The 12,338-nt window shown below is 48.3% G+C and overlaps 2 protein-coding genes across 5 annotated transcripts in view; one reads left to right on the top strand and one right to left on the bottom strand.

The window, feature by feature from the left end:
* MCPH1 (microcephalin 1) overlaps window positions 1-12,338 on the top strand; it is a 163,458-nt gene that overhangs the window by 74,647 nt on the left and 76,473 nt on the right. The gene's annotated exons all lie outside the window — the stretch shown is intronic.
* ANGPT2 (angiopoietin 2) overlaps window positions 1-12,338 on the bottom strand; it is a 66,391-nt gene that overhangs the window by 27,332 nt on the left and 26,721 nt on the right. Inside the window, exon 2 of the mRNA XM_070732877.1 lies at window positions 8,284-8,439. Within this exon, the coding sequence (XP_070588978.1) occupies window positions 8,284-8,439 (156 nt within the window). The remainder of the gene's footprint in view (window positions 1-8,283; window positions 8,440-12,338) is intronic.

Below are 12,338 nucleotides of genomic sequence, written 5' to 3'. Positions count from 1 at the left end.
CAGACTGACAGAGCCGCCAGTTCAGATATTCACCTAGCAGAAGTGATCACCACAAGGAACACAACTTTGTACATCAGATGGCTCAGCTAGCCGACCACAAAGGCTCATATGAGCTACCAGTCAAAGAGTTGAGGAATTTGAAGAGGTCCCAGGTGGGATACCAGTGAACCACAGGGAAACACATGTTGGCTGCTCCTGTGATGAAGTACTGGATGTTGGGATGTTGCGCCAAGGACTCCAGTGACCCGTAGGCAAGAACAAAGGACAGGGCTGCCACCTGCCTTCTGACAGTGTTGGATGATAGCCCCTTGTCCAGGCTGTACTGGACGAAATCCAGGATTTGGCTTTAGCTTTGGCTTTAGCTTTAGCACACCAGGCACAGTACACCTTCCAGGTGGCCACATAAAATCATTAGGTGGAAGGTCTCCACGAGGCCCGAACGGTTGCATTGACCCTGGAGGAAATGTCATGCCACTCAAGCACCAGGTGGTCAATCGAAACCACCAACAGTCCAGATGGCCCAACGCCCCCTGGCTCAGGGAAGCCTCATGCTGAGGGATCTTCCAGGGTTAGGCCACCGACAAGGCCACAAGATCTGCAAACCAGACTCTCCTGGGCCAGTGTGGAGCCAACAGAATATCTGTGCCTTCTGTTCCAAAATCTGGATGAACTGAGGATTCTCCAGGATGGCAAAGAGATCAACCTCCAGATGACTGAAGTGACTCATCAGTTGTTAAAAGATGTCCAGGTGCAGTTGTTTGACTGAGAAAGTCTCCCTGCACATTGGACACCCCGGAGATATAGTCTGCCAAGATTGACAGGAGGTGACATTCTGCCCAGAGCCCCAGTCTCCTGGTTTCCATCATGAGGATTTGCAGCCTGATGCCCCTTTGTTGATGTGCACCTTTGCTGCCACATTGTTCATAAGCACTAGAATGTGCTTACCAGATGTCAGGTGTTCAAGGCGGTGAAGTGCCAGGTTCACAACATGCAATTCCAGCCAATTGATACTGCACCAGCATTCATCTGGTGACCAGCAACCTTGGACCATTGAGGACTGGAACACTGCTCCCCAACCGAGCAGGCTGTTGTCTGTTGTGATCGCTAGTCTCTGCAACTCTCGGAACAGATATCCCTGTGTTATTGCAGGGGACCTCCACCAATTGAGAGAACGAAGGATCTTCCTAGCTACAAGGGCCTTGGCTGATTGCTGCAGTCCATTCTTTGCAATGGCAAAAGAAACCATTAGAGGTCTCTAAAGTGTAGGTTTACCCAGTGAGTGATGTTGATACTTGAAATCATCTTGCCGAGGAGCATTGAGAGCAATGCTAGGGAACCCTGCACTGACGTTGGACAAGGTCAGACATTTCCCTAAGACTGACCTGTCGCTCCTGGGACAAAAACACTATATTCAAGAGCGTCCATTATTATCCCTAGATGTAAAATGCGGTTTGAAGGGGAGAACTGGCTCTTCTCTGTATTGATAGTGAACCTGTAGTGCCCAAGGGGCTGGACTGTTATTTGGAGAGCCTCCCTCACTTGCTGAGCAGAGGAGGACTGGATTAAAATATCATCCAGCTAATATTGAACATGCATGCAAGGACTTTGGTGAAAACACAAGGGGCAAATGAAAAACTAAACAGGAGGGCCCTGAACTGGTAGTGGGCACCTGCATAATAAAATCTAAGATACTGGAGAAGTAGTATCAGGATATGCAGATAGGCTTCCATTAGGTTGATCACAGAGAGGAAGTCGCCTCCTACACGCCACCAAGAATAGATGACAAATAGTGCATCTTAAACCATCAATAGGCTATGTGAAGGTTGGGACATTTTAGGTCAAAAATCGCTCTCTAGCCACCCGAGGCCTTTGGAACTACAAGGAGAATAGAGTCAACTCCCTGCCCATGCTGACTCTTTGGCACTAACTGGACAGCTTGTATTTCCAGCAAGCGATCAATAGCTCCCTCCATGAGAGCCCTCTTCAAAGGACTGCTGGAAACTGAGCAGCAGACAAAAAACCTTTGGGAGGGAGACTCCAGGGAGAGGCCCAACCTCACTATCTCCCTGACCCAAACATCTGAAGTGCCCTCATCCCACCCATCAGCAAAGTAGGCCAGGCAGCTGCCTGTAAGGATATATGATGCACACTCCCTTAGGACAGTGAAAGGAACGACCTCCCCCACCCTGAAAGGGCTGTCTCGTTCTGTTGTCTCTGCCTGCCCCCATACTGACCTGAAGGTCTTGGAAACGCTTGACTCTGCTCATATAGACGAAAGGAAGGGCGTTGAAAATAAGACTGGGACCAAAACCCACCCTTCCTGGACAGGGAGGGAAGCACCTTGTGTTTATCCTTTAACTCCACTAGGATGGGCTCTTGAGCCTCCCCAAATAACTTTTGTCCCAAAAAGCAGGCAGAAATAAGATGACATTTGTGTGTGTCAGCTTGCTGGTTCTGGAACCAGAGCGTGTGACGGGCTACTACAGATGAAGCAATGGCATTTGACCTGAAGCACACAGCATTCAATGTAGCATCCGCAGATGCTACAATAGTTGCCACCAATAGTTCATTAATGTCTTGCTGAGCTTTGACATCCGATGATGGAACCCTGGCTTGAAACTGATACAACCAGAGAAAAGAAGTGTGGGTGAAGAACAAAACCAAAATTGTGGCCTTGACCGCCCATGCTGAAGACAGATGAGATTTTTGCAGCGCCTGCTCCATTCGATCTTCAGGTCAGAGAAGCTCCTCTGGCTTTCCTGGCATGGCTGCCAATAAGTGTAGTGCCACAATGGGAGCATCCACCACAGGAAACACGAGCGCTCCCGAAAGACCCTACCCTACATTGTAGAGCTTCTTATCCATTGTAGATGAGTTGGGGCCAGACAGAGAATCAACCACTGTTGTTGCACAACATCCACAAAAAGCTGTGGAGCCAGCACCATGTCAGCCTGGACCAGGGCCTGAGAAAAGAGGGGATCCAAAGATCCCAGTTGGTCTCTTTGCAGCTCAGACAGTTGACTGCCCAAATTCGCCCAATAAAAATGACCTTGTACAGAAGCAATTTAAACAAGCCAGGTGGAAATAGTCTGATAAAGTATGGTTGCTCTGGCTGCAACCCTTCGTCGTCTGACAATATCAGGTCTTGTTGACCATCGTCAGATGCCTTGTCATGACTGCAAGGAGTGGTCTGAGGCATAGGCCTCATGTAAATCATCACAGTCACCCTGAAAGAAATAGTGCAGATCAAATCCATGCTCCAAGAGTGGTGCCGATGGCGGAAAGCTTGCCCAGTGGAATTGTTGGAACCCTGCCGTGATGCCTTGTTTAACAGCGTCAGCAATCGTGGATTGTATGTCATCCGAGGTCACTGGAGCCATTTCTTATTCTGGTCTGAGCCCAGCTCCGGTTGGGATGAAGGTGACTGAGAGGTTAGCCTTGGCTTTATTGGCCTGATGGACAGTGGCAGACCCCATAGGTCAGTCTGATCAGCATTAGATATGTGGATGTCAATTGGCAACTGTTCCAACTGTCCCATCACTAATCGGCCTTGCTTCCCTGAGAGTTAGACAATTGGCCAAAGCTGATCTCTTATGCCCCGTGGCGCTTGATTTGTTTGCCATGGTTTAAAAACTGGCCTAAAGTCTGTTGCCGCTGATGGATGAGCCTGGAGGACATCAGCAGAGATGGTAGCTCTTTAGTGTTTGGCCTCAGTCAAGGAAGAGAATCTGCACTTAATATGGTGACCTGTCCAGTTGGATGTGTGGAGGCCATTATTAAGTGAAACATGAAGCTCCTGAAAGGTCAAGCCCCTTCACCGGGAGCAGTAAGCTGGAGGTGGATCACTGGGTCAGGAATTAGCAGTCTCTCAATCTAATGCCACAATGCGTATACTTGGCACTCAGGGCAATCCAATTGTGTTGCAGTAAAATGACAGTGGGCCATTATGCAGCTAAACAAAATGGCAACAGTAAAAACTGCCATGTCAGAAGCCCAGGTCTAACCTAGGACCAAATCCATTAGGAGGACAGAAAGGCCCAGGGTTTACTCCTTGCTAGGGAAATAGAGCTCTAGACTCCTGAACACGGAGGAGTGAAGACTCATCTCTCTATCCGTCAACCTGGAGTGCTAGACTCCTGGATACAGGGAGAGCGAAGCCTCCCGACACTGGGTGCTCTGAGAGATGATGAGTGGAGCACGAGACTCCTGACCTGCTGGCCCAAAACAGCTCTTAATTGAGCACTAGACTCCTGTCTACTCTTTTGAATAGGGCATTCAAAGATCGATAAAACAACATGGCTCATGACTGAAGCAGGTATCCTTGAGCATATCTGAGCAGCAGGTGATCAGAACTGAAGCTCTCAAGCAGCAAGCAAAAACTTTTTAAAAGCGTGTGGCTTGTAAAATGACCACCAATGATGGCCCGCTTTGCTCGCTGTCCTAGTTGCAACCTCACTCTCACTACATAGCTCAGGATAGATTTGGGGTTGGAGTTGGACTCCTAGTCGATGGAAAGGACTCAGTACTCAGGGAGAGGAGAGAGAGCTGATATTCTGTGGCTAGTTCCATGACTGCAGTCAAAGCCCCAGTCTAATCAGATCAGTGACATTGGTGGAAAATTGAGTCAGCTGGCTTAACTAACAATTACAATGAATAATGCTCAACGAAGAAATTCAGGTTGAAATGGTATTCAGGAATGGAGAACACTTTTGCACGTCTATCCATGCTGAGGACTGAGTCGAAAGTTGGAAAACTAGCAACAGAGGTGGGGATTTTAGCTCTGACAGTACAATCAGCTGAAGGCATGAGTTAACTCATTCCCGGATGCTATTTCAACCCACTATGGAGAAATAGCATCTTATTTGCAAAAATTCCACTAAAAGATCTTAAAGCATGAGGAGATTGATGTGGAGGTTCTTTTCTTTTTTTTTAGCTATTATACCAATGGCCAACATACCGGAGGAAGTAATTTTTCAAGTACAGTCATACCTCGTCTTACGAACCTAATTGGTTCCAGGGGGAGGTTCGTAAGACGAAAGGTTCGTAAGACGAAACATTGTTTCCCATAGGAAACAATGTAAAGTCAATTAATCCGTGCAACCAAAAAAAACCCCGCAAAAAAAACCGCTGCCGCCCGGCTGTGACCTTTTAAAACATCCGCGCGGCTTCCCAGCCATCTCCCGAAGCCGAACGCCAAACCCAAACTTCCGCGTTTGGCGTTCGGAGGCTGCTGGAAAGCCGCACGGCTGTTTTAAAAGATGACAGCCAGGCTGGGGGGCTTCCCAGCAGCCTCCGAATGCCAAACGCGGAAGTTTGGGTTTGGCGTTCGGCTTCGGGAGACGGCTGGGAAGCCGCGCGGCTGTTTTAAAAGGTCACAGCCAGGCTGGGGGGCTTCCCAGCAACCCCCCCAGCCCGGCTGTGACCTTTTAAAACAGCCGCACGGCTTCCCAGCCGTCTCCCGAAGCCGAACGCCAAACCCAAACTTCTGCGTTTGGCGTTCGGAAGCTGCTGGAAAGCCGGTGGCTGTTTTAAAAGATGACAGCCGGGCTGGGGGGCTTCCCAGCAGCCTCCGAACGCCAAACACGGAAGTTTGGGTTTGGCGTTCGGCTTCGGGAGACGGCTGGGAAGCCGCGCGGCTGTTTTAAAATGTCACAGCCGGGCTGGGGGGCTTCCCAGCAACCCCCCCAGCCCGGCTGTCACCTTTTAAAACAGCCGCGCGGCTTCCCAGCAGCCTCCGAACGGTTCAGAAAAAAATTGCCTCTTATGAACTTTTTTCGTGTTACGAACACCAAACCCGAACTTCCGGGTTTGGCGTTCGAAGGCTGCTGGGAAGCCGCGCGGCTGTTTTAAAAGGTGACAGCCGGGCTGGGGGGCTTCCCAGCAGCCTCCCGAAGCCGAACGACAAACCCGAACTTCCGCGTTCGGCATTCGGAGGCTGCTGGGAAGCCCCCCAGCCCAGCTGTCACCTTTTAGAACAGCCGCGCGGCTTCCCAGCAGCCTCCGAACGGTTCAGAAAAAAATTGCCTCTTATGAACTTTTTTCGTGTTACGAACGCCAAACCCGAACTTCCGGGTTTGGCGTTCGGAGGCTGCTGGGAAGCCGCGCGGCTGTTTTAAAAGGTGACAGCTGGGCTGGGGGGCTTCCCAGCAGCCTCCCGAAGCCGAACGCCAAACCCGAACTTCCGCGTTCGGCGTTCGGAGGCTGCTGGGAAGCCCCCCAGCCCGGCTGTCACCTTTTAAAACAGCCGTGCGGCTTCCCAGCAGCCTCCGAACGCCAAACCCGGAAGTTCGGGTTTGGCGTTCGTAACACGAAAAAAGTTCGTAAGAAGAGGCAATTTTTTTCTGAACCCCGAGTTCGTATCTTGAGTTGTTCGTAAGACGAGGGGTTCGTATCTTGAGGTACCACTGTATTTGTGGCCCAGACCATTTTAGCAAGAATCAATAGCCTAAATTGTCCTTAGAAGTAAACAGACAACAGATGAAACACTTTAAAATTGATCTTTATTTATTGAAGTTTCTAAACTATCTTTCAGTTGGTCATATCAGAAGGATATTGAAGTATCTTATCAAATCACTCCAGTGCAGTCAATTTTTAGCACTAGAGTTTTGCCTTTTGAACTGAGATTCTGGAGTTTTTATTTTTTTTTTTTTAAAAAAACAGATTTGAAGACTCCTGGTTAGCTAACCAACTTACTATATTTACTAAATCATGTTCAAAATTGATTTAGTTAATGGGAATCTTCTGTTTTCATGGAGAAATTGGTCAGTAGAAGAACTTATAAACATTGATCTATAGTTTAATTTTCATTTGCTTTTGTATCATGTTTGAAATGCTTTGTGTTCTATGCTTTGTAAATTCTACAAAAACTTCCAAAGCATTCAAAGGTTTTGCTGTTTTAAAAGTCAGCAAAACAGTTGGGTTCACTGTTCAACATAAATGTTTCAGAAACACTTGTAGCTGGATGCAAATACTTCGCGAACATTTTTCATTTATTGTGAGGTACAGTATATAAGAAGTTTCAAATGAATTTATTATTTCAAGAATTCTATATTGTTTGTTCTGTAAATGCAATCACTTGTGGTTATTCCATAATAACCACCACAGTTTTGGATGGAATTTTACTTGAGATCTCTAATGAAGGGATACAAAGAGAGAAAAAGAATGAGTTTGAGTATGGGAATTTTACAGAACCACAATTGATTTGGGACTTGGACATAACTTGAAAAAATGTGACCATTTATTTTTCCTTGGCACTTCCTGTTATCCCTTAACCTTTCTCCCACTCAGTTTACTCTTTTCATTTATCCTTCAGCTAAGTCATAACTGTTGGAATACTAATGCTTATCCAATTTCCTCACGTACTATATCTTACATAAAGTAACATAATTTGTGCCTTTCTACAATCTGCTTCTGCATTGTTTGATGGGCTGTAGCAGATTTTAAAAATTCTGGATTTGCATTTGAGTTCCAGTCAATGTCTTTTCGGCTTCTGTTTCAGTTCCTTTCTATATTAAGAAAAATGAGAAATCTAAAGAAACATTTTCAAAAGTGCTCTGTAAACAGAAACACATTTTCCCGGGCTAAAATCTCAAAAACTGCACTGGTATTAAGAATAGAACACAGTCATCTTTTCTAATAATGTACAATGCCTTTATTAGACAGTGCTCAACATTAAATTTGGTCCTTCTTGCTTGCTTCAAGATTTCTTTGCTCATAATCCAGCCACGGTTAATGCAGCAGCTATCAAAGACAACACTTAATTTTCTAATGCCCATACACAGCCCAAGTCTTTCTCACATAAGATTCCTTTCTCTATCCAACTCAATTGCAAACAGATTAAGGCAAGAGACTTCAACATATGCTCATATGAACCCAGTTAAAACTGTTCTCTCATAAGAGAATGAGTGATTTTAGAAAGAACAACATTTGTACTGAGTTCAGTAATCTAGTATGGGTATACTATTACATGCATTCTATATGTGTATAAAATTATATGGAAAGAAAAAACATGGTTTATCCATGCATCACTGAGCAGTTGCTCAGTCTAATATTTCCAATGCTGTTCTGTATACAGAACAAGAAGAGAGGCAGTCATTTTCCTCACAGATGCATTTTGAAAGAATATTTAATTACAGTCTTCTCAGATACATTACTTTTATTTTTCCAATGTTGAGCATTTTCCTTTGTATTAGCCAAATGTTTCTTGTGAAACTGCAGATTAAATGCTTTTTCAGGGCAAAAATATTACTTTAGCCGGCAAAACATAGTGCTCTTGTTACTTACATGTGCTTCGACGTCTGTTAATTTGCGGGTCTGTTCTGCTGTTTGATTTAATAGATTTGTGCCTAATTCAATCATCACTGCTGTCTGATTCTGAACCGCATTCTGCTGAATCTCAACTATTTCTTTTTTCATATTATCTTGGATATAATTCTCAATCTGCATACAGAAGAAAGAGAAGATTTGTTACCTTACAGTCGAGACACAGTTTTGACTTGTTTTTGCTTTTGTTTAAAAAGGTAAAACCAAATTGGGAAAACTGTTATAAGCGACACAGTCTGACTTACATCCTTAGTCTTCCTGAGCCAAATCTAGAACATCTTATTTTCCAGTAGCCAATATAAAAAAGAGAAGAGATAAAATAAAAATAAAATACTGTTGGCTCTAATGTAATATAGACAATTGAACATTAATTATTTTTTATCTTCTTTTACAGGAACTCTTTATCATAATTTCTTGTTTAATGAAAATGCAGACAGATTGCCTAAAGGAATTAAAGTAGATAATGAAGAGAGTTTAGATATGAAGTACGATGTGATTCAACATTGCGATGCAAATATGTCCCTTTTTTGTCCATGTAATGTTGGAGAGTACAGTGATCCCCCGGTTATTGCGTCCCCGACCATTGCGAATGGGCTACATCGCGATTTTTCAACCCGGAAGTAAAAACACCATCTGCGCATGTGCGCCCTTTTTTCCTATGGCCACACATGCGTAGATGGTGTTCCCCGCCGGGCAGATCAGCTGCTGGGCGGCTTCCCTGGGTCTTTCCCCTCTTGCTGGCGGGAGGGCGAGAAGCCCCCCCCCAGCACCCGCTCGCCCTCCGTTCGCCCGCCCTTCGCCCGGCCACCCGCCATTTGCTCGCTGCTCGCCCGGCCACCCAGGTTCGTTTGGCTTCGGGACTCAGTTGGGAAGCGGCACGGGTGTTTTAAAAGGTCTCCGCCGGCATGGGGGGCTTCTTAGCACCCCCCCAAACCCGGGTTGGGGGTTTGGGGGGGGTAGGAAGCCCCCCATGCCGGCGGAGACCTTTTAAAACACCCGTGCCGCTTCCCAGCTGAGTCCTCAAGCCAAGCGCAGAAGTTAGCCTTGAATCCCTTTGAATCCCGCCGCTTCTGCTGGATACGGGCGATGGGCGGGGCGAGCTGCCACAGCCCCTGGCTTCCGCGCCGCTCGTCCCACCCACCACCCGTATCCAGCAGAAGCTGCTGGATTCAAAGTGCTGGGGTGGGGGGCTGTCGGGACAAGCCGCGCACAAAGGCCGAGGCGAGGCTGAGCAGGAGGAGAAGCCAACCAGCGAGGCGGTGGGCTGGGAGCCGCAGGTGAAAGGAGCTCGGGCATCGGAGCGCGGCGCCAGGCATTGTTTTCCGGACCCCGCCCGCAGCCTGGAGAGGGAAAGGGCCGCCGCGGGGCTGAGCGGGCGGGGTCCGGAGAACAATGTCCGAGCTCCTTTCGCCTGCGGCTCCCAGCCCACCGCCTGTCTCCTGCTGCCCGGTTTAGCCAGGACACGAGCGGCGAAATGACTTGGAGGAATGTGAAGCTGAAACCGGCCGGGACACCCCCCACCCCCCACATTCCTCCAAGTCATTTCGCCTGCTGCCCGGTTTAGCCAGGACACGAGCGGCGAAATGACTTGGAGGAATGTGAAGCTGAAACCGGCCGGGACACCCCCCACCCCCCACATTCCTCCAAGTCATTTTGCCTGCTGCCCGGTTTAGCCAGGACACGAGCGGCGAAATGACTTGGAGGAATGTGAAGCCGGTTTCAGCTTCACATTCCTCCAAGTCATTTCGCCGCTCGTGTCCTGGCTAAACCGGGCAGCAGGAGACAGGCGGTGGGCTGGGAGCCGCAGGCGAAAGGAGCTCGGACATTGTTCTCCGGACCCCGCCCGCTCAGCCCCGCGGCGGCCCTTTCCCTCTCCAGGCTGCGGGCGGGGTCCGGAGAACAATGCCTGGCGCCGCGCTCCGATGCCCGAGCTCCTTTCACCTGCGGCTCCCAGCCCACCGCCTCGCTGGGACTCAGCTCGAAAGCGGCAACAGCCAGCGCGGAGAAGCCGTTCGCCGGCGCTGGCTGTCGGCGCTTTGGGGCTGAGTCCCGGAGCGAATTCGCTCCGGGACTCAGCTCGAAAGCGGCGACAGCCAGCGCGGAGAAGCCGTTCGCCGGCGCTGGCTGTCGGCGCTTTGGGGCTGAGTCCCGGAGCGAATTCGCTCCGGGACTCAGCTCGAAAGCGGCGACAGCCAGCGCGGAGAAGCCGTTCGCCGGCGCTGGCTGTCGGCGTTTTTGAGCTGAGTCCCGCAGCGAATTCGCTCCGGGACTCAGCTCGAAAGCGGCGACAGCCAGCGCGGAGAAGCCGTTCGCCGGCGCTGGCTGTCGGCGCTTTGGGGCTGAGTCCCGGAGCGAATTCGCTCTGGGACTCAGCTCGAAAGCGGCGACAGCCAGCGCGGAGAAGCCGTTCGCCGGCGCTGGCTGTCGGCGCTTTTGAGCTGAGTCCCAGAGCGAATTCGCTCCGGGACTCAGCTCGAAAGCGGCGACAGCCAGCGCGGCGCGGCTGTTTTAAAATGTCGCCGCCGGCATGGGGGGCTTGCCAGCACCCCCCGTACCCCCAACCCGGGTTTGGGGGGCTGCTAGGAAGCCCCCCATGCCGGCGGCGACATTTTAAAACAGCCCCGCCGCCCCCAATCTTCGGCTCCTCGCTAGCGCTGCGGGAGTAAAAACACCACCTGCACATGCGCAGATGGTGTTTTTACTTCCACAGCGCTACTTCGCGAAAACCCGCTCGTTGCGGGGGGTCCTGGAACGGAACCCTCGCAACGAGCGGGGGATCACTGTATATGATTCTAATCTTCTACGGATATGCTATTGCACATAAGAACTTTGAGTGGTTTTTCAAACTTGTCCACACGGATGCTTCCCATTATTGTCACTTCTAGTGGCATTGCATCATTGCACATTTTGTTTAAGATGAGAGTAGTTTAGACAAAGACTCAATGGTTAATCATCTTCCTGAATCAGAAGTTCAAATATGTAAGAATATCTCAAACCTATGTTGCTGAGATTAGACAAGAAGTCTGGTATGTTATTGTATATTGTTACTCAACTTTCAAACAAACAAAACATAAAAAGAGTGTGAAACAATATCTTTCTTCAAGGAATGCCACAATAACAACTGTTTCAAAATTATCTTGGGTCACGTTCACATAAATGTTTCAGCATGTGTGGCCAACATCATATTCCAATATTTAATGTTTTTTAAAGGCACTGTTTATATTAAAAATTGCTTGGTGGGGTGTTTCTTATAGATCCAAATTCTTTGAAAATTAATTTTCTCACAGTCGCTTTTTCTTATTTCTAATACAGACCTTAAAATTTTATTGTCCTCAGTCAGCATTTCAATTGTTGGAGAGAGAGAGTGTGTGTGAGCTTGTGTGTGTGTGTGCATGCGTGTGTTCATGCATACACAAAAATATGTGTAATTCTGTGAGTTGGTTTGGCATATGAAAGAATATAGATAGGCCCAAATTTATACTGTGAGCTTCAGTATCTGTTGTGTTTGGCTCTGGCCCAGCTCCTACCCCAAGGAATGTGGAGATGGATATGGGGAGAACATCCACATGCCACAGGCATGTTTTGCTCCCGATAGAATCTCCCGATGAAGGCTCCTCTGACCAAGGAAGCGTGAGTGACAGGGAAGAGGGGAGTTTGGCAGACAGCCCAGGAGGAGATCAATCATCCTTATCATCCCTGGATTCTGAACAAGAACTTATGACAGACCCACGCATGCGTAGAGTGATGCATAGGAGAGAATAACTGAAGGATTACAGGAGATAAGTGAGGCCACCTGTGGTTGGGTGGGGCTGCTGTAATTAGTGCTACAGATAAAAAGAACAGTGTGCTGGTTTAGCCTTGTGGAACTTTATCTGATTCATAGTTTCGTCAAGATCGTGGTTTTGCTGTTTCCCTGTTCAACACCATGTGTGGACTTTCTAGACTTTGGAATTGGACTCAATTTCCCAGTTACTGGGTGAGAAATTGGATTGCATTTAACCTGTGCCTTGTGTGTA

Source organism: Erythrolamprus reginae, chromosome 1 (genome assembly GCF_031021105.1).
Source record: "Erythrolamprus reginae isolate rEryReg1 chromosome 1, rEryReg1.hap1, whole genome shotgun sequence".
In the NCBI taxonomy this organism is placed as follows: Eukaryota; Metazoa; Chordata; class Lepidosauria; order Squamata; family Dipsadidae; genus Erythrolamprus; species Erythrolamprus reginae.
Note: the sequence above shows the minus strand (reverse complement) of the source record. Positions and strands in the feature narration are given on the sequence as shown.